We start from the raw sequence: 20734 nt of genomic DNA, 5'->3' as shown, positions 1-20734 counted from the left end.
CAGAGATGACATGGAGTCCCAGTGAATTAAAGATCTGACAGAGGTAGGGCTAAGTCTGAATTTGTGTTAGAGCTGCATGGAGAACAAAAAATCTGTGTTAGATCCTATTAGCACTAAAAGGCAAAGGAAGAAATGTAATGGTTCTGGTTTTGTTATCAATTCCTTAGAAATATCCTGGTGGGTACTATTCATACAGAAAAGGATGTTGAAATGTTTGGGTAACAGACACAAAGGGGAACAGCATTCAAGATACTTCTAAAATATAAGTAAGTGCCATGCGTAGGTTTAAAAATATTTTCAGAGTCCAACCTCAGAAAAAAGATGATTCTGTGTTTCATTATCTTAGAAATTACGTTTTTGAGAAATGCTAGGGCAGTTCCTTGCAGGTGAAATTTGACACTGTAACTTCATCATCTCAACCCATAAATTAGGGCCTGATAGATGTGTTGAAATGACAGCTGTTAGCTTTACTCCATGCTCTGAATACACATTCCTTGAGAGGGTTAATCCTTCTGCCTGACCAAAGGATGTAAATGATCTTTCCAAAGGGTCTTTGCATCCATTTTTCTCTCCCTGAGTGACAGTCACCAAGTTTGCTTTCCACAGATTTCTTTCTTTGGTAATGCTTTTTTTCAAATAGGCATAAGAGCCTGAAAATTGAGTAAAGAGCAGGAAAATTTCATTAGTCATGGGTGCTTTTCTGTCTTCAGAGCACAGCACAATTTTGGTAGTCTACCTAAATTTTAATTTGGAGGGTACTTAGTCTAATGTGATGAATACTTATTGCTTTTACTAAATGCCACTGTATTATTTTCCAAAATCTAAAATTTGGGTGGTGCTGCAAGTTATGGTTGTTTTTGTTTTTTGGGGTTTGCTTGGTTGGTTTTTGTTGTTGTTGTTGTTGTTGTTTTTGTTGTTGTTTTAAATACTCAAACAAGCATATTTTTTTATTCTAATAATATTCTGAAAGGACTTCTTAGAGAAGACTGACAAATATATGGTGTATTTATTTTTCCCGAGATATGATAGTGAGTTAATGTAAAAAAGATTGTAGAAAGAGAACTACTCAGGAGACATATTATGGAGTCCATGAGATGCATTTCAAGAACAATTCAACAATGTTTCATGACAAGAAGTACCATAGGTAATGTCGAGTAATGCTGCTAGTTAAAGCAAATATAGTTCCTAAAGTTCCCCAAATATTTGTTTTAGGTAAAAATTTATTTGAGTGGTTTGGTTTTGTTTGGGGTTTTTTGGTTTTGTTTTTTGTTTGTTTTTAATTACTGGTATATTTCAATGTAATTTACATGAGTACAGTTAAATACATGTTTAAAAATGTGCTTCTATGAACTTTTAAAATCTTTGGACAGAAAGTATGTCATTGTTTTATGTAATACTTAGAAGACTTTAAGCAAAAGAATTTGAATTTGCAAAGTTAGTTTAGTTCATATTCATCCCATTTCTGCATTTCAGCTGCTTTAACTATTATGTCAACCTGTGCCAAGCTTTTAATTTGAAACATTCCTTTCATTACCTTTTCCCAGCAGGTTGTATAAAACACTGAAATGGAGAAAGAACAGATCAGAATGCATTGCTTTCCAACAGCCCCTGGCTGGTCTCCTGGTTCTTGTTCTGCAGAGCTGTTCTCTCAGCCACTGCTCTGCAGGGCAGCTTTGGGGAAGTTCCCAGTTTGTACAAGTGCTTGAGCTGCTTTCTGCCCTGGTCTGCAGTACCTTGGTGGCATGGTGGCAAGTCTGCCACAAGGCCATTGTCTGGGTGACAATGTTGCTTATATTGCTAAGAAGCACCCCAGTGTATGCCGTAATACACTCATTGGTAGAATTTAAAAAATTGATTTTTTTTTTTACCATCTATGAATATTTTAATAAAATACTGTTCCTTTTATTTTGATACTTAAAACCAATGCTGTTTATCAAATCTTTGTAAGACATGTCCAAGACAATCTTTCCTTTGTCTCAAATTGTGTAGTTCAATAATTTTGCTGCACAGTCAGGCTCTCAAATACTTTTTTAAAATGCGTTTTAAGAGATTGGCTCATGATAAAAAGTAAGCTTGACTTTACAGGAATTTTAACAGGTTTTCTTATTGTAGAATGCACCTTTGTCAAGTTGAATGACCTGGTTCTCTAAATAGGTCATCTTCAAATAAAGATATATACAGCATGCATCATTTTAAGGCTTTACCATATTCTGCAAAGTGTAAGCTTGTCTGCCTTATAAAATAATGTTAACAAGCTTCTGGAAAAAATTTGTAATTAGAATTCCAGAAGCGATCAGTAAAGCACAGTTTGCCTGCCACAGAGTTAAAAAAAGCTGTCTTTTCCATAAAATAAGTAGCTACTGGAAGTCAGTTGTATATTTCTATTGTTAAGAAGGTAACAATCTGAATGTTTATAAATCCCACTTTTGACAAATACTGGTTTTATTTGAGGCTGTCTTTTGTCTGCACTGTCATGGATTAGTAAAGACAGTTAATAGACATTTGGTTGTAAAATGAGCTTTGTCTCATTTCTTCTTGCTGTTTTTCACACTAGTCTATTTTATTGTATAGCAAGTACAAGTTGGCTATGCTAACAGGAGGTGTTAATGGAAAATTCAGGCAACTGTTACACATTACTTGGGATCTCTTCCCTCATCTGGATGTTAAGCCATGTAATTATAGGATTGATCTAAATATTTCATACCTTTTAATATGACTTGCTGGTAGAATTGCTTTACACACTTTATTCATAGAAGATATAGTTTATGGCTGGCCAACACAAATATGTGAGTAGTTTAGACTGAAAAGAAAATGCATGCAGGCATTCCTTGTACCATTCCTCATATGAAGTGTTCTTACACCCTTTTAGGAGTTTCGGTTTTCTTAATTTCTAAGTCATAGTTAATGTAGCATTGGAGGACGTTTTCAAATTTTCAACTAAAATTTCCACTTTAATGTCAAAAAAACCAGTTTAAACATTTATTCCTCAAGGTTATGAAATACTTATTTTAGCAGGTGGGATTTGAATAAAATACAAAAGCATACAAACAAGCTGATATAATTCCCATCTGGTTTTAACTGAAAATCATATCTGTGAATCTGTTTAGTTTTACGTCCTATAATGCAATCAAAGAAAATACTTTAGAAGCTTCTACTCTATTTATCTCCCCAAATGTTGAACTTTTCTATGGAACACCATTTTCTTCCCAACCTTCCCTTAGAATATGTATAAAATGGAGAGCAGCATCTAACAAAATGTCCCTAGGTGTTTTATATGTTTTGGTAAAACACAATGAGCTCTACAGAGACTTTAGACTTCAGTGACATTGTATGTGAAAACAGAGTTTTGTTTTTGTTAGCACTGAACTAACTACAGACTCAGAATCTTAAACAAATATGTAGGGTTTTTTTGCCTAAAAGCACATTGTATTTGCATAACCTTCCTGAATATAAAATGCAGAAGAATATTAAATATACCAATTAATAGAGTAACCCTTCTTCATTCAATGGAATTAGTGTAAATTTCTACTGTATTTGATAATACTGATACTTGATAACTTTTATGTGGAATTCACAATGAACTGTGCAGGCAGAAGATTGTGTATTCCCAATGTAACAGTAATGGTTGTTCAAATCTGAATTTCCCTAGGGTCTTCCTAAATTTGTGGTCTGCCAAGAGATACCATATTGTGGATTGACATTTCCTCAAATTCGATATTAGACATGCAGTAAAACCTACATCAATGAATTATCCAGTAAACGTCTAATATTAATTTTTTCTTCATTTTACAATAGCTGTGTGTCAACATGACCAATGAGAAGATACACCAGTACATCAATGAGGTGCTTTTCCTACAAGAGCAAGCAGAATGTGTACAAGAAGGAGTTGCCATGGAAACAGTGTATTCTCCTGGTAACCATACTGCAGTCTTGGATTTTTTCTTTCAGGTAGTTTCCAGATCCATTTTACACCATGTATATTTATACGTTCTGTGCATGTATACATTCTGTAGCATGTTAGGCTAATACAAACTTTTGCTTGCATTTTCCAATTGATGGCAAGGTTGTGGGTCACAGAGGCCACAGCTCAGTGGCTCACAGAGCTTACTAAGAGAACAGGGCTGAGGAAGATGCAGCAGTCTCTCCCTGCCTGCACCGACTCCCATGTAGCCTCTGTGTGTCGTGGCACCGCGACTGTGCTGCCCTAGGGCTGATGAGGCTCTGTCCCGAGCCTGGCAGCTTCTGTAGTGCCTGCAGCTAGTTTCTGGACAACTTCTAAGAAGCAAGTAACACAATCAGCTTCTAACAGATCGTCAATAGTGACCATTTTTGGCAACAGAAATACTGTTCCCTACATTTCTTATAGAAGGACCGGCCTTGAACACTTACCAAAATATTTCAATCTTTTTCTATTTTTCCTGTTTTTGAGGTGATTTTCTATTTTTCCTGTTTTTTGAGGTGATACATGTTTCTGTTTACTAAATTACTGTGTTACTCTACAAGGAACAACTGAAATTCTATTTCTCCTGTATAAAATGAGAAAAATCTATTTTTCATTTCAGAAACCATCAGGCTTTTTGTCAATGCTGGATGAAGAAAGCCAATCTATTTGGTCAGTGGAACAGAGTCTTTCTAAGCGCATTCAGTCTTACCTGGATACATCAGATACGAATACAGTCTATTCCTCCACAAAAGATGGAAATGGTAACCTTGCCCCAAAGGATCTGGGCTCTACCTTCACTGTTATGCACTATGCTGGAAGGGTAAGTTGTTTGAATATCATTTACATGCAGTTAATGAAAAAAGTTAACAAAACAAAATTTTACATGGCTTCTCCAACTCCTGGCTATAAATAGGATTTCACTGTTAAGTGCTAAATTTTCAGAGGACAACTTAGAATCTCAATCCCATATCTAGTGTATAAAATGTGTAGCTTACATCACAACATTCAGGATATGGGCTACCTAGTTCTTGGCTCCTAAATTTTGTCTTCCTTATAAGCATTTAATGTAGAAGGAGGTGATTCAGAACCCTCAGCACAGATGTTTAATGCCATTCTAGTTGGCTCCACTTTGCATACAGATGTGGCTCCAGAACAGTACAGGTTCCCTGTAGCTCCTCTGCTGTCTGTGTAGATTCTTGGGTTACCAGCATAAATGTGGTAAAAAAATCAAAAACAAAACCCCCACTTTTTTTCTGTTAGTAGTCATATTTATTTTTTTTCTACAGAAACCCCAGAACATGCTAAATGTCTTTCAGCATGACTGTAAAATTAGATTAGCATTTTTTTATTCCCCTGCCTGTAGTGTTCACAGGAATAGTGTTATCAGTTTTTTAGACTCCTTACCCTTTCCTTTCCAATACTTCATTTTCACATTGTCCCCACAATCATGTACAACTCAAAGCAAGCAAGTTAGATATGTGTTTAAAGTTTTTTGGTGTGGGCTTTTTTTGTTTGTTTTTTTTTTTTTTTTTAATAATCTGACAGTGGTATTAATAGGGACAAATCTATTTTGTGGGTCCTCATTTGGAAATGAAGCTGATGGAAGTCTGGAGTTGTGTTTTGATGCAAGCAAATTTGTTCCTGCCCAATGACAGAAATGTGGTCATTATGGAAAGGACCATTTGAGTACTGCTTAAGTTCCTAACCCAAATATTCTGAAAAACTCCCTGTAGGTTCTTCTTTCATCACACAGCCTTCTACTTAGTATTAAATTATTTGCCAAAGTTTAGTGGTTTGAATACCTCCGCTACTGGGACTTGTCAGTAGGAATGTGGGCACACAGTGATTACATAACAGTACAACCAAGATTTTGTGACACTTACTAGGACTTCAAGTGATGGAATAAAGAACTGACCATGAACTTCAGATGTCTACTTTAATTTATAAACTTTTTTTACACTTGTTACACAAGTATTTTTAATGCCATTCTGCTTATACAGTTTTGTCATAAGAGCTCAAAAAGGTTCCACACCCCAAAACTTGACATGGCAGCAGCAACAAGGCCTCTACATTAAAATCACAACCAGAATAATAAGCAAATTTCTTCAAAATGGAAGAAATTTTTGTCTTATTCTCTGAAGAAGCAATCAGAAGATTTATAAAGACCAGTATTTCATATTCTGAAAGTTAAACTGTGAGTGGTAAAGAGAACACTTTTCATTAACGTGTGTTTTAGTCTTGCATGGTTGTTTAGATTTTTTTGTTTTATAACATAGACACTTGGCTTGACCTTTTCCTAATAATAGTAATGACATTTAATCTAAAAGCATGAACAAATAGACAGCTCTCGAAGTAATGTAAATCCACACATTCTTCTGAAGTCAGTGGAGATCCTCTGATTTACATTGGCCAAGGAACTATTCCAGTCAGGTTGTTCTTTGCATCCTTACAACGGTAAAAATACTTAGCCCTGCCAAAACTGAAAAGTTCTCTTGCAACTGCTTAACTCTGCTTGCTTTAATAGTAATCAAGCTAAATCCTTAAAGACACATGCATTTTTGGTATCTTGTGGGACTGTTATCTAGCTATCATAGACTGAAATTGACAGTGTTTCATGATATGTATTTATAGAAAACTTTGATGATAGTGTGACTGTACTAAATGACAGAAATTGAGTTAGTTCTGAGACTAGTGTGTCTTCATATTTTGAGAACCTGAATATGAAAAACTCAGATTTTAAAAGTGCTGATGCTGTTCTTTAGATTGCACTAATACTACATTTAGTAGATCTTTACAGAGGTCATTGGTGATAAATGCTTTATGAAAATTGTTAAAGGAGGAGGCTTTTGGGTATATCAGGATTTATTGGCACTCAAAAATAAGAATTTCATATATAAAGTATCAATATAGTTTGGCTTTGAGACCCATTTTTATGGTCTGATATCAATTAAATGGGTCTAACATAAGTGAAGTATAAAGCAATCTTACCCTCAATTGTTGCCTTCAGAGATCTCCAAATTTAAAACAAGGGGCCTTAATTTTGTTCTCACCACAATTTTTCACTGATTTTTGCTCCTTTAACTTGGTAAAGCTTCTCTGTGTTTACATGAGAGTAACTGGAAATCAATCCGACCCAGAGGGTAGAAAAAGAATTACCAATAAATTGTGACAGGTAATCAAACACGCAAGTCTTCATTTCTGGTGTTAATCCTTTACGCTGAGGTGATGCGTCTAGGCTGGCAGTTGAGGAGGAAGTCACACTGAATGCAGCAGGCTCTGTGTGAAGGCAGACATCCTGATTTCTCTAGGTAACAGTTGTAACTGCAATGTACTTCACAGCCAGTGTTAAAGAGCTACTCTGAGTCATAAAAAAAAAAAAAAGCTAATATTCTGTGTTGGCCCTTGGTATGAACCACTTATGACCCTTGTAATTTGGGCTTCTTTTCATCAGTGGTGTATGGTTGTAGGTCAAAGTCCAGAATGAATTAGGTTCATTTCTTTACTCAGACACTTGCAGTAGCTCTTTTAGCAAGTCAGAAGTGCAGTTAAACTGGAAAATTCAGTTATTAAAAATACTTCCTCACTGAAAAGACCTACTTTTGTATATTTAACTGAGATTGACAGACAACGTTTTGTGAACAAAAGTGTTGTATCCAGCTTTATATTCTGAGATAATCACAGCTGATACAGATGCATCCATGCAGTTTTAAAGACCTCTCTAATATGTTCTTATTTGGTGAAATTTTGTGTCAGGATACAGGTAGGAAAAATATAATTTCTTCCACTGTCAAGTTTTTTTAATTGAATGAATTTGCGTCATGAATTGGGAGGTATTGTGTGTTCCCTTAAGTTTCAGCAACTTTTCCTAAGACAAAATATGCCACATTATTGATCCAAGCATAATGAGCCTTAAACTATCCCAGAAAAAGCAGTACTGAGAGAAAAAGAGCAGACGGAATGGGTCAAAAGTAAAAGAAAGAAAGCATGATGTTGAATTGAGACAAAGAACACACAGGAGGTTCAAAGTAGCATATAAGGGGGAAAAGAAATCAAAATAATTTGGAATCCATACTTAATTTTCTGTCTGAATCAATACTTCAAGGAAGTCTGCGTGTGTGATACCCTTCTGGGAAACCTTGGATTTTTTCTTATTTTCTTGGAGGGAAGAAAGAGGAGCAATATGCACAAGTTAACTTCTGCATGTGGAAGAAATCAGAACAGGGCTCAGATATTTTAGTGGAATCTGCGAAATAATATGATTTTACACAAATGTGGCAGAATGATCCAGTGGAAGAGAGAAAATGGATTTTGCCTCATTTCTTTTGAATTTTGCTATTATTCCTGAACAAGATTAAATCTGTCTTTTTCTTCACGGGCAATATGATATATTGCTTGTGAACACACATGAACACATGCTTAGCAAAGGCCACTGTGAGCATCAGTACTTTATCATATCAAGTATTTTACTTTATCTCTTAGTTTTAATTTTTCAGCTGAACAGAATCCTACAATGCCTTGACACATTATGAGTATTTTCTAAGAGCTGTTTAATGTCTTGATATCTGAGTGCTGTAAGACAAAAAGCTTATCTGTTTTGTTCAGGCAGAAGGTAGAAGAGAATGATTTAGGGGATTTATGACTAAAAAAAAAATTAATCCTAGTGAAAGGCTTTATCTGGAGGTTGTTTAACACAATTCTCTGAATACTGGCAGTCTGATTTCTTCCAGAAAATTTCTGCTCATCTAGGACATTGCTTTGTTTCTGATGCGTGATATGACTGTGGGTATCCTGAGATGCTTCTCACAGACACTGTCTGTGGGGGAAGGGGCACACGCAACACCTTGCAAGCCTTCCTTGAGATAGCAAAGAGTTTTATGGGTGCATCGGACCATCAGCTGAAACTATCCTAAGAATCTGTAATACTGAATTTCTAGGTTCATTTGTTGATAAAATTAATATTTACATTGTGGGCTCTCACTTAAGGAAGAGCTTCACATTAATTATATATTTGAACTATCAGGCATATCAATAGCCATGATTTTTGAAGAGTAACATTTCCATCATTGAACTTTCTTAAGGACTCAAAGTTCTTTACTTTTTAAAATTTTGTGGAAGAATTAACATATCACTAAATAAATCAGAAATATTTTGTTTTAGCACAGTGCCAAGAGACACAGCTTTACATAACAGTCGTATTTAACATAATGGTATTTGCCTCATTATTCACGTGATCTGAATAATACATAATCATAACTTAAGCATTCTGCTGTTTAAATTAAACTTGAATTTACAAATTAAATAAGCTCTTTGTTGCTGTTTGCCTTGCCACTGTTTTGACTTTCTGTACTGTAATAAACTGACCAGACCTAAAGATCAGCTTCTTTGCTCTATAAACCAGTGCACACAATGTTCCTTTAAGTGCAGATCAATGTCTTTAATTTCTCAGCTACCTGCATACCAAAAATACCTCTCAGCTGTCAGCTCACCTTCACCAAGGCAGTCTTCTCTCAAATGCCTTGTATATCCCAGGCAGACTCTGAAACTGAACCTCTAAATCAAAAGACAAAAGGAGGAGGATTAATCAATAAGGATCCTTTCATTTTCACTATTTTTTTCCCCAGGCTGAATCCCCAGACGCAACAATCAAATCAATCTAATCTAAACTGTACCAAGGCATATAAAGGCTGCTTGACGTAGATTCTGGTTTTCACATAGGCAAGACAGTCTTCCTTTTTCTTCTTTTCTCTCTCTCTTTCTTTCTTTAAGTAGTCTTGATTTGGGATTTGAGAAAATGATAAAATGCTTTCCCGCGCCCGTCTATTTTGTTTCTAAATACTTCCTTCTTTCAAAATGCTATTCCATCACAGCGTTAGAATAAGACTTGACAGACTATAACATTATTTAGCTCACTCATTGCTTAGCGAGATTTGTTTTAGGAGGTTGATAAACCCAGTGGTACTTAAAAAATGGTACATGCAAGCATATCACTCTCATTCAAGTACTGGCAGAAAATTAGCAACTACAAGTGTCTCTCTGTGCACCAAATTGTCCTTGGACATGTTCTCAAAAATTTCTCCTTTGCTACATGAACTAATTATTTTCCTATTATTTTCTTATTACCTAAAATTTACAACACAGGTAAAACTGAGTTTCTCTGTTACATTTTGTTATTAAAATAATAAAATTTTCATTTCTCACTGGGAATGCAGCCAAATTGTTCTTAATATTCCAGGTGGCGTTTCCCTAGCTTGTTTTAGGGTTCCTGCCAAATCTGCCATTAACCATGAGGTTTTTTGGCCTATCGCAAGATATGAAAATTATTTACAAAAAAAAAAAAGAATATTTTAAGGACTTGATGAAAACTATGTGTAAAGGTGGTCCTGTTGATAAAGTATATGTAGGATGCCAAATAAACTTGGAGAAAATCCCTTAAGCAAATGAGATGTTATGAGAGAGGATACTTTAGTTCAGAAGACAATATATAGAGTCTTCTGATTTTCTGGCATGAAGATAATTAAAGAAGCAAAGAGACAAGAATGTGTAAAAAGATAAGAGGAATACACAGTTCCCAAAGTCAGCTCTGTTCATATCTGGCAAGTCTCCTATTTTCTGGGAATTTTACCTCTTGCTTGTACCTGGTTCTTATGGTATTAAAACCAGCTATGCTAACTTAAATGAGCAAAAAACAGGTTCAAAGCAAAATATAGTTGTTTGTTTTTTTTTTTCTCTCATACTTAGTAATTAGTGAAACTCATTGACACAGAGTCTTAAAATATGCTGGAAATGTTAATGAGATCTGGAAACAGAGATTTGAGGAGGAAATGTGAGTCAAGAGATACTAAATTCAAAGGTGAGATACAGCATGCAGGACATGAGTGCCTTCATGAGCAGAGCCCTGAAATCTGAGAAGGGAACTGGTGGCTGGTAGAATGGAAATACTCCTCAATAGTTTTCCCAAAATATTGAGGACAGATGAATATTTGACCATATCCATTATGAATTATGTTAAGCTCTCTTCCTTTATGAACTTAAATTTAGAAGGAAAGCAAATCCAGCTCCATTTTGGTTTTTTTCTCTTATAATGAAATAAAATGTAGTGTGGAACAGTATTTTTTTTAAATAAAAATATTTCAGCTATTCAGATACCATATAAAGGTCTTGTTTCCTTTGGCTAACACAGACGTATAGGTTTGCACTCTGTCTACCCTAAAAAGCCATCATATAAAGCAAGAGAAAGCAAGTTGTGGTAAATAGAAGTGACAATAAGTGGTATGTTTTATAATACTGGACCCACTATCTAAGCGAGTGCACATTTCCTATCTAAAGCATACAATATTTGCTTGCTTTTTGTCTCCCCAGAATAACTATCCACTGTGCTGGAGTGCCAGCCAGTGCAGAGTTTGGGCCAGGTTTATTTTACAAACACAATGGAAGAAAACTGAGGGAAATATATGTGCTTTAGGTGGCATGTAGTTTGTAGTTTGTAGTTTGTAGTTCGATGAGGGCAAGATTAAATCAACAAAATTGACAGCTGGAAGAGGACTTATTTCTTTTTGTGTTTTGTGGGACTGGCAATGACTATGGAACCCCAGAGTGTCATTTCATTGAGTCAGATTTCATGTCTTTAGGCAGTGAATTAATTTACCAAGTCTATGGGAGAATTGTTTAGAGCGTTAGCAAGTTCTTCATAAAAGGGAATCCCCCTAAGTTTTATCTATTTTATGTGATATTAAATATGTCTTATGAATATAGTTCCAGAAGTTTGTGATGTATTATACCAGCATTAATACTGAAACTTCTCCCTGTTTTAATCTAGGCAGTTAATCATGATATAGCATCTCCCACTGCTATACTTACCTACTCTTACCACCAATACTAATTCTCTTCTTCTAATTTAGTGAAAGCCCAAGACACTCAATTAGGAACTGGCATTATGGATTTGTCATATAAATTCTGTTAATTACCTTTTACGGGCCAAGATAGCACAACATTTATGTTGAGTACACTAAAAGCATTTAATAGTATACTTGAAGAACTCTAATAGTTTGCTAACTGTGTTGCATGTTCTTAGGAAATGCAATTAGAAAATACATAACATTGGCTCTGTCATGGAAAAGAACCATAATTCTCTTGTTATACCTTGTTCATGTCAGATGCCATAGTAAGTACATAATTTGACAATTACTCACTCTAACAGATTATACACTTCCAAATCACATAATTTCTTTTGTGAACAAGATAGCATTGCATAATTGTCAAGTGACCCTATGGAAAATTAATGAACTGATTAGTGTTACTAATCTTAATTATATATTTAGGGCTTTATTAAATGTACAAGGATAAAATTTCCTCAAACACCTAAGGGGTTTAGGATATAGATCCAATACAAAAAATTAAAGAAGGCTTTAGATAGAAACATGGTCCCAAGGTAAATAAAACTGAACTGTATTCTAAGTTCCCATTAATACCTGCCTAATCATGCAAGTACTGAAATCTATAATATTCTTTCTTTTTGACTTAAAAATTCCCTTTGGGTTCTACTATTATGCAAGCCAGAGCTTCTTATATCTAAAGTCTGTAAATTAACTAGTTGTTTTTCATCCATCCCCATAAAAAGTTTAAAAAAACCCAAAAAATCCAACTACTTTCTTGTCTTAGTGCTTTAGTGCTCTTCTTCTATACAGTGTCTTCAGGGATAGGCTCAGTATTAAAAGAGACATTTGGTTGTATTTCTTCATTTTGGATGTACCCGGAGCACCACTGGTGAGAACTCAGATTTTTGCTCAATTTTTAGAGTGTCTACCACATGTGTTAGAATTTATCTGCAGTCAGATGACAGATGCAGGGACAATCCAGTCATCTATTATTGAAATCACAACATCAGGCAATTGAGGTGACCCAAAATCCTTAGTGGACATAGTTGTTGGAAATGTAAATGGAATTTGTGTATAACCTATTGACTGAACTTACCTCCACACATTAATGGTTGGAATTTGTCCTGAGTGTGAGTTTGGACTCAGATTGGTTTGTCATAGTTAATGGGGACAGTTTCCCATTGACAAGGAGATCTGTGAGCTGGGAGTGACTCGTTCATCCTACAGGGAAAGCATTGTTTAGGTCAGTGTCTCCTGCTTTACAGTACATATTTGATTCAAAGCCTTGTATTGTGGAAATGTTTTAAAATCAGTCCAATGAAATTTCTGTGTAGTTGCAGAGGCACATCATGTTCAACAACCAGTTCTTCAGGTCAGCATTGTAGGCGCTTAGAAAATGCTGAAGATATTACCTGGTGCCAGCCTTTAACTGTTGAGTGGAAAAAAACATAGCTTCATTTCTACTGCTGTGAGATTTTTAAAAGATGCATTGGTCATTACTAATGATGTCGCAATATTTTATTATAGGTTACCTATGAAATTGCTGGTGCCATAGAAAAAAATAAAGATTCCCTTTCACAAAATCTCATATTTGTAATGAAAAGTAAGTAAATGCTTTTGTGGTTACTGTTGTTAGAAATCAAGATATTATGACTTGATTTTAATTTTCATTTTAGTTTTAAGATACATTTATGTATGTTTTATTTCCAGAAAAAAAAATCACCCCTATCTTTATGAAGTATTTACATATAGTATGGTTTGAAATTTGCTCTAATTTAAAAGTTTTTAGATTCATGAACACAGAGCATCTTTATCATGTGATGTGGTGTAAAGAAAAAGAAGGTGTAATATGATCTGTGAGAATGATTTACAGAAAGACAATGAGTAGGAACTACAGCAAATATAAAACCCAGAAAATAGGGGAAGGAAATTTGGCTCCCAAAATCATAGAGGCAGCTGTGGGATGCACTCCACTACTTGACTACCTTTCTAAAAGCAGTAGCTTGTGGGCGTTCTTATGTTTTTTCAGTGAATAGATATAAATGTCCATTTGCATTGAAATGCAAAATTAAATGCCTTTCAGTGTGCATATTGCATAATTACGCCTAATAATAATAATGCAACCAAATAATTAATTAATCAATCATAATTAATGATTCATAATTGGATTAATGAAAACCTGTATCATTTCCCTTTGCTGGAGAGAAAAAACAAAACATTTTTCCTCAGGGATATGCCAGTGTCACCCTGAGTTGTCATTTGTCATCTCTCCAACCACTGTAGTGTTTTTCACTTAGTATATTATATACTTATGTTTCTTTCCTTAGAAATAGAGGCCTGCTCTTAAAATTTATTTCATTTTAGCAATTTTACCGTAAAATTAGCCAAGCATCCTAGTAAAATAATTGATGCATTTTAGATGCAAAAATTGTACATTCCAAATGAAGAAAGAAATTAAAGAAATTATCTTGAATAAAAGCCTATTAATTGTAGTTTTAGAGATATTAAAGTTCTCACTACTTGGAATATATATATCCACTACTTGGATAATCTGTCAAAGAGCAGGTATGACAACTTCCAGTACATTCAATGAGAGAGCATTCTTCCATTCTCTCACATAGTCCTTTTTGCACTTTCATTGCTGTTTTGTGTAATCAGCTCTGCAACTGTCAAAAAGCAAGAATGGAGGATGAGATTGGATATAAAAAGTTTAATATGATATGGGTGAGTACATATACATCTGAGGAGTAATAATAATAATAATAAATTCTGCGAAAATATTTAAAAACATGTAAGTCATTTAAGTGCTAAGTGCCTTCTTTTTTAAGTGACTTAGGTTTAAAACCTGTTGATTGTCAGTGACATATTTCCTTTAGAGTCAGTTTTGTAAGCTGTGTAATGTATAACTTAAGTGCATGCTTCCTTTGATTTTCATTGAATTTTGTTTCCTCAAACAAAACTTTTTACTATTATAGCATGAAAGTAATTTGTATGTATGTGTCGGAATGTGGAACATACCTGCCTGAAAACATCAGAAAAGACTTTTGACGTAGGATGTATCTGTTTTCATTTGAAAGACATAATTTCTATGCCTGTCCTAATCCTACTTATTACATTTCAAACATATGGGTATTGATGTCCACTGATTGTGCTGAAATAATTTCAATTATCTGCTTCCATATCTTCCTCATAAATTTAATGTTGTTGTTACGTAAGGAATAGCAATCTCCACAGAAGAAGAGAAACAAATCTATTGCATTTATCATACAGTAAGAAACCTGTAACCATTTATTAAAGAGCAAACTGAAAATTTTTACCTGCTAAGATATTATTTATGATACCTCTCCCATTTATCTTTCTGGGTGTTTTGTTTATTCATATAATGCATATGATCATAATGCCAGTTTTATTGTTCTTAATTAACCAGAATTCAGCATGTTTAAGGATGTATCACACAATGAGTTCTTAACACTTATTGGTGCTGTGGCAGTACAAGCAGCAGTAATTATCATGTTCATCTTAAAAACCCTGTGGCCATAAATCCATAAAGGGTAATTAGACTGAAATTAGGAGAAAATACACTATCTATCCTATAATTCAGATTTTTTTTTTTAAAGCACCTCCTGGAAGTATATGTACAAGTAATAATATATCTGTATGCCATGTCTTTTTTCTGTAAATGTTTTTAAGTGTGATCTTGATATAGAGATACCAGATTTTCTACAGTTCTGTTCTTTGTGTTGCCTTTTTTTAAATCCCTGCTCATGTTTTGTGTATATATAATTCTTCAGTGCAATGAATGTGCATAATTTATTTCTGTCAAGTGCCTTGATTGTTTCTAAATACTACATGTTAGGAAATTGTGCAGAAATCATCTCTTACATTAATGGATGGATAAATAGGGAATCTGTAGTAGAACAAAATTCAGAGGTGATGATCCCATAAGTAATTAAGTTTAGACTGATCTGTCTGAAGGGTTTTGGTTTATGCCCTCTATTGGTTCAGCACAGGACCTGAATATGTTAAAAATAGTGTTACTATTTTCAGACACTGAGTTTTCTTTGATAACTTGATATTACTCATTTTTTGATTTTTCCATTTGTTTTAGGTTTACTTATTTAATTCTCTCCTACTGTGTGTCTTTTTACCAACAAATACAATAAATATAATTTTCTAATTTATGTTTTATCTTCATGCATTTCTTTTTTGTTTTTTTTATTTCCAGCTAGTGAAAATGTGGTCATCAATCAATTGTTCCAGTCCAAACTGACACAAACTGGATCACTTGTTCCTCCATATCATTCCCTTAAAATCAAAGGGTGTAAAGCAGCTTTGCTCAGTAAAAAAACATCTGTAACCTGTGCAAGTGGAGAAGCCAAGAAATACATTGAACTAAGCAAGGTAAGAATTTAGGATTCTTTCCACTCTTGGCTCCTTGAAGATTTTTCTGTTATTTTGTAATTTCTGAAATCATTTTGTTCTCTGCTTCATTCTCTGTAGTCATTACGTTATTAAAATAATTTAGTACTTAGTACCAACACTAAAGAAGCAAAAGTGAGAAAAGGTTCTAATTTATGAACACTAATAATTCTGGTTCAGAAGTCTCTTTGTTGGACTCTTTGAGCAGAAGGTCAAACAAGATGATGAGGTCTTCAAGCCTGAATCATTCCAGGATTGCCTGGTTTCAGGGCTTATTAGCAGTCAATGCAGTCTTACCAATTTTTGGTTGTATAGGACCACTTCTTCATTTTTTCTCCTTGAACGGCTTTATGGTGAGTAGTTGAGTAAATTAAGACACAGGAAGTGTAAAAATAAAATCTTAATGTTCTTATTATGTCAAAATGAAAAGATTTCTGGTTTGCTAAATACAGTTTTGTGTGGTTTTGTATGAAGATCAAATGTAAATTTTGGCCACATTTGGAATTTTGAGTGGTGTCTTATAGTAAATTTTCCCAGTCAATTTGAAACCAAATCACATATGCCTCTTTTTCGAACTTACTTCTTTTCCTGCTAAGTCAGACAAAAAAGTTAAAAGAAAAACCCAAACAAACACCATCCACAAACCATAAACAAAAGCAAAAAAAGAGAGGAGTGGGAGAGAAACTTTGAAGATTATCAGAAAATTAATTGTTCATGTCACATGGAACATCTCTCTTGAAAAGAAGTAATGTGATTTAGGTAGTTAATTCATGACAGAGCTTTGGAATTTATCCTTCTAGAAAAGAAGCATGCACTTCTCACAATACATCAGCTGCCTCACCAGGCTTCTTGAATCTTACAACTCTATTTTTGGTTTACAGCTGCATAAAATTGATTCTGTCATGGGATTAAGGAGCCTACACTCATGTGTCATTGTGGAAGGCTTTAGCAATGGGACTTTGCTTATAGTCCCCCTGCTGATAACAGCATAATTCCCAACTACTGTTCTTGTCAGTAATCTCAGTGGAAAAACTTAAGTTGAAGTGAATGGTGTTCATTTAAGGTTATATTTAGCAAACAGCTGAGGCCTTACAAGGTGCCTTTAGGTGCCTTTCCATTTTAGTAACAGCTTCCTAGAGGAAGCTTCCTAAGGATGTGAAAAAGATCCTAGTCCCATACATGGGGACAGGACAAAACACTGCGCAGTTGGGATCTCTGAAATTATGCTGGTTTTGACACATACAGAATTGCTTTTAACCTTTAGTTACTCTCTTGAGAGACAGAAGACCTTCAATTCTTTGGGAAGTATGATATCTGAAGTCAGAGATTTCAGATTCAGTGAGAATGCTGTAAACCTTTAGGCGTTAGTTGGAAGGTGGGAAGAACTTAATCCTTCATCTGTCTGCAGAGACAAGGATGCCTTTGCTTCTCAAACACAGGCTTTGAGAAGAGCTGTGCAGGTGAGACAGAACACTTTGTTGATACTAAGTTGGCTTGATTTGAGCAAGGTACTGTGCTGCCCTGCAGGACTGGAGCAGAACTTTAGGAATCTAAGCTGTTCCACTGCCAAAAAGCGACACTTGGTTTTTTTGGAATAGGCACTCATTGCAGGAGCTGGAAGTAGGTAAGTTCTTAAATTCTATTGTGGATCAAGCCCACATCTGTAACTGTGCAGTCCCAAATAATTCCTTCCCTTTTTCAATACAGCCCTGAAAATCAGCTGTGGTGGACTGAAATAATGTTGGGTTTGTTATTTTTTACTGTAATTGCAAATGCAGTGTAAGATGCTTTTTCTTGTCAGCTTAAAATTTAAATTATTATGATTTGGAAAATCATAACCACCATATTTTTATTGGAGTTTGTTCAAAGGTCAATGGCAACAAAGACAAGAAAGAAAAAAGAACAGAGGAGGGAGAGAAGGAGGGACATTAGGGCAAAAATCATCAACCAGAGACTGACATTCCTTTTATATCTGAAGTTTGAGTCACAACATACATCATACTATGGGCAGTAGGAATCATGAAATGGAAGGTACACATGGTGCTGTGTATGGGCAGTAAGCTAGGCTCCACCATATCTAGGGAATGGAATTAGAGAAAGTTAAAGTCAATAGGATTTCGTTGTGAGTTCCCTCCTATTTCATCTTGTCACTGCAATCCTAACAAAATGCTTGGTTATATAATTATAAATGTTTCTACATATGGCCATGTATCTGTTTACCTTTCCATAAATGACTCTTGATGCTGAGCATGCTGGCAGAGGTAAGGATACCTCTTTGAACTAATGCTAGCACGGCAGGATCCAAGACAACAGTGCATCCATTCTAAGGCAGATATGAACAGATCTTTAAACTGGCCAGAAGTTTGGAGCACATAAGGAGTCATAGGAATTTTGGGACCAGCTCAAGCCTCTGTGACTTATGAAGATCATGTGCCCTTTTCAAATGAAAGATATCTTTGACACTCTCACAACTCTTGCTCACATCAACTCATGCTCCCTTGTTTTTCTCTAATCTTTTCCTGGTGCGTATTTTGGCTTTGTTGTCTTCCCCTCACTTACTTTGGAAGAATTGTTACGTTTCAGAGTTTATACAGCAAAAGTCTTTAGATATTTTTAGGAGGAGATTTTTAGCTTCTAAACAGAAATTTCAAATATGTGGGGTTTTTTTCTGTAGATTAGAGGTACAAGATATCCCAACGTAAAGCTGTATAATACAGGGCAATAGAGAGGTACAGTTTGGGTGACATAGTCTTTTTCCTTAGCTCATAGTTGAAGATTAAAGATGTCCAAGTTTTGAGAGTTTGAATTAAATTAATTTTTTGTCTTTGTCTTTTTTTTTGTTTTGTTTTTTTTCTCTCTCTCATTCTGAAACAAATTTTTCTTTCCTATGGGAAGTCATATGTAACATGGGAGAGCAGGCAGGAACTTAAGCATCTGAAGTGTTGATCTTAGATCTTCCACTAAGTCAAGAAACAATCTTGAACTATTGATTTAAATATTGAGAGCAAGGGGGGACAGCATTATCCATAAGGTGGAGAAAATTTTAGTTTGGTTATATTCCTCAGTTATTTTTAAACTTTAACTAAAAAGTGTCATTGGCATGCTAGTGGTCCTTTTTATGAGAAAAACTGGAGCAAGCAGATCTCTTTTACTTTTTAGTTTTGAAGTTGAGGGTGAATTTGCCTTTAAAATCTTATTGCATCCTAGTAAGTGAAATAAAAAAGAGCTCCAAAGTTTAGCATGGTGAGTAGAAAATTGCTTTCACTACAGTATTTTTAATGTCATTTGGCTTGAGTGGGCCAAGCTGAGAAGATGTAAGCTTTTTTGATAAAACTGGAAAAACGAGTAGGCCAGAATATGCTGACTCAATAGAAAGGGATTTTTATGGGGTAAGAAGACTGAAAAAAAGGCAATGGAGAGTCAGAGGTGAAAAGGTTGTCATTGATAAGCAGGTTTAAATCTCACAGCTTTACCAAATCCTGGAATGCAATAATTTTGCTAGCCTTTCTGTAGAAAGTTTAACAAAAGACCCTAAATTCTGAGACCACTTTTAGTATGATTATTTCTATATCAGTCTCAAATACAGGGAGTAAAGCAGCAAAAAATAAATTATTTTCCCCTCCCAATTCTGATGTATCGGATAACATTGGTTCTAATGAGATAGGAAGTTGTTAATAATTTATGTCTCTAACTGGTGAAAATGTATTAAAAGAGAGAAGTTTAACTGTATTCACATGTGCCAGAAGAAATGAGAAGATTTTTAAAAAATATCTGTATTACTGTTTTGCTGTTGAAATTTTTTTAAATGATCTGTACTCTTACATTTACTGACTTAAACATCTGCCAAAGGCATAAAGCACCTTCTTACAGAGTTACAGAATTATGCTGCTTCTAGATTCTGTGGGATACTAACTGCACAAGTCCTGCTTCGGCGAGAGTTCTGAAACATATTGATTTGCCCAGTTATTTGTAAAAGGTATATTATCATTATAACGTATGTAGCTGCTTTTGAAATCCAAACTTACCAGTCATGGCCCTGCAAACACCTGAGGATATTTATCCACTTCCTATTTCTTTCTGAAACTCAATCCTTGTCTATGGCACTATATTTGCACAAATTTTTGCCTTCATTAGTCAACTGCAACAATGACAGTAGAGGTCTACTGCCCATCTTGAGATAAAATTGTTGTGTGTGTGCTTTTCTCTTCCACAGCTGTTGAAAAAGAAAGGAACGTCCTCATTTCTTCAGAGATTGGAACGAGGGGGCCCGACCACTGTGGCAATACAACTCAGGGTCAGTGAACATCTTATGGATGGAAATTTGCAAAAGAATCTCCAGATGTTTCAAAGGCAGGATTATCCTCTGCAGATTGCAATGGAAAAAAGAAAAGTCTTAAATTTAAGAAAGCATGACCTGGTCAACCCTTTTGAGAAAATAATTTTTAAAAGTTAGGAAGAGCATATGTATTGAGCAATTGTCATAGCTGCACAAGAATGA

General features: G+C 34.9%; 1 protein-coding gene and 1 long non-coding RNA gene across 10 annotated transcripts in view; one reads left to right on the top strand and one right to left on the bottom strand.

The window, feature by feature from the left end:
- The window catches only part of MYO16 (myosin XVI), a 363630-nt gene that overhangs the window by 257446 nt on the left and 85450 nt on the right, over positions 1-20734 (top strand). For all 7 annotated transcript variants that reach the window (XM_038163728.1, XM_038163644.1, XM_038163898.1 and 4 more), the window contains 5 exons: positions 3796-3948; positions 4563-4763; positions 13345-13420; positions 16043-16218; positions 20450-20530. In XM_038163728.1, the coding sequence (XP_038019656.1) occupies positions 3796-3948; positions 4563-4763; positions 13345-13420; positions 16043-16218; positions 20450-20530 (687 nt within the window). The remainder of the gene's footprint in view (positions 1-3795; positions 3949-4562; positions 4764-13344; positions 13421-16042; positions 16219-20449; positions 20531-20734) is intronic.
- Positions 4860-20734, bottom strand: part of LOC119712703 — a 75712-nt gene continuing 59837 nt past the window's right edge. The window contains exons 4-5 of one of the 3 annotated variants that reach the window (XR_005259865.1): positions 12914-13038; positions 4860-9493 (exon numbers count right to left, since the gene is read on the bottom strand). This is a non-coding gene — a long non-coding RNA (uncharacterized LOC119712703). Of the gene's footprint in view, positions 13039-20734 lie in introns of all 3 variants that reach the window. The other 2 variants (XR_005259860.1, XR_005259866.1) reach the window with 2 other exon arrangements.

This window comes from Motacilla alba, chromosome 1 (assembly GCF_015832195.1).
Source record: "Motacilla alba alba isolate MOTALB_02 chromosome 1, Motacilla_alba_V1.0_pri, whole genome shotgun sequence".
NCBI lineage: Eukaryota > Metazoa > Chordata > Aves > Passeriformes > Motacillidae > Motacilla > Motacilla alba.
The sequence above is the reverse complement of the archived record's forward strand: the minus strand, read 5'-3'. Positions and strand labels throughout refer to the sequence as shown.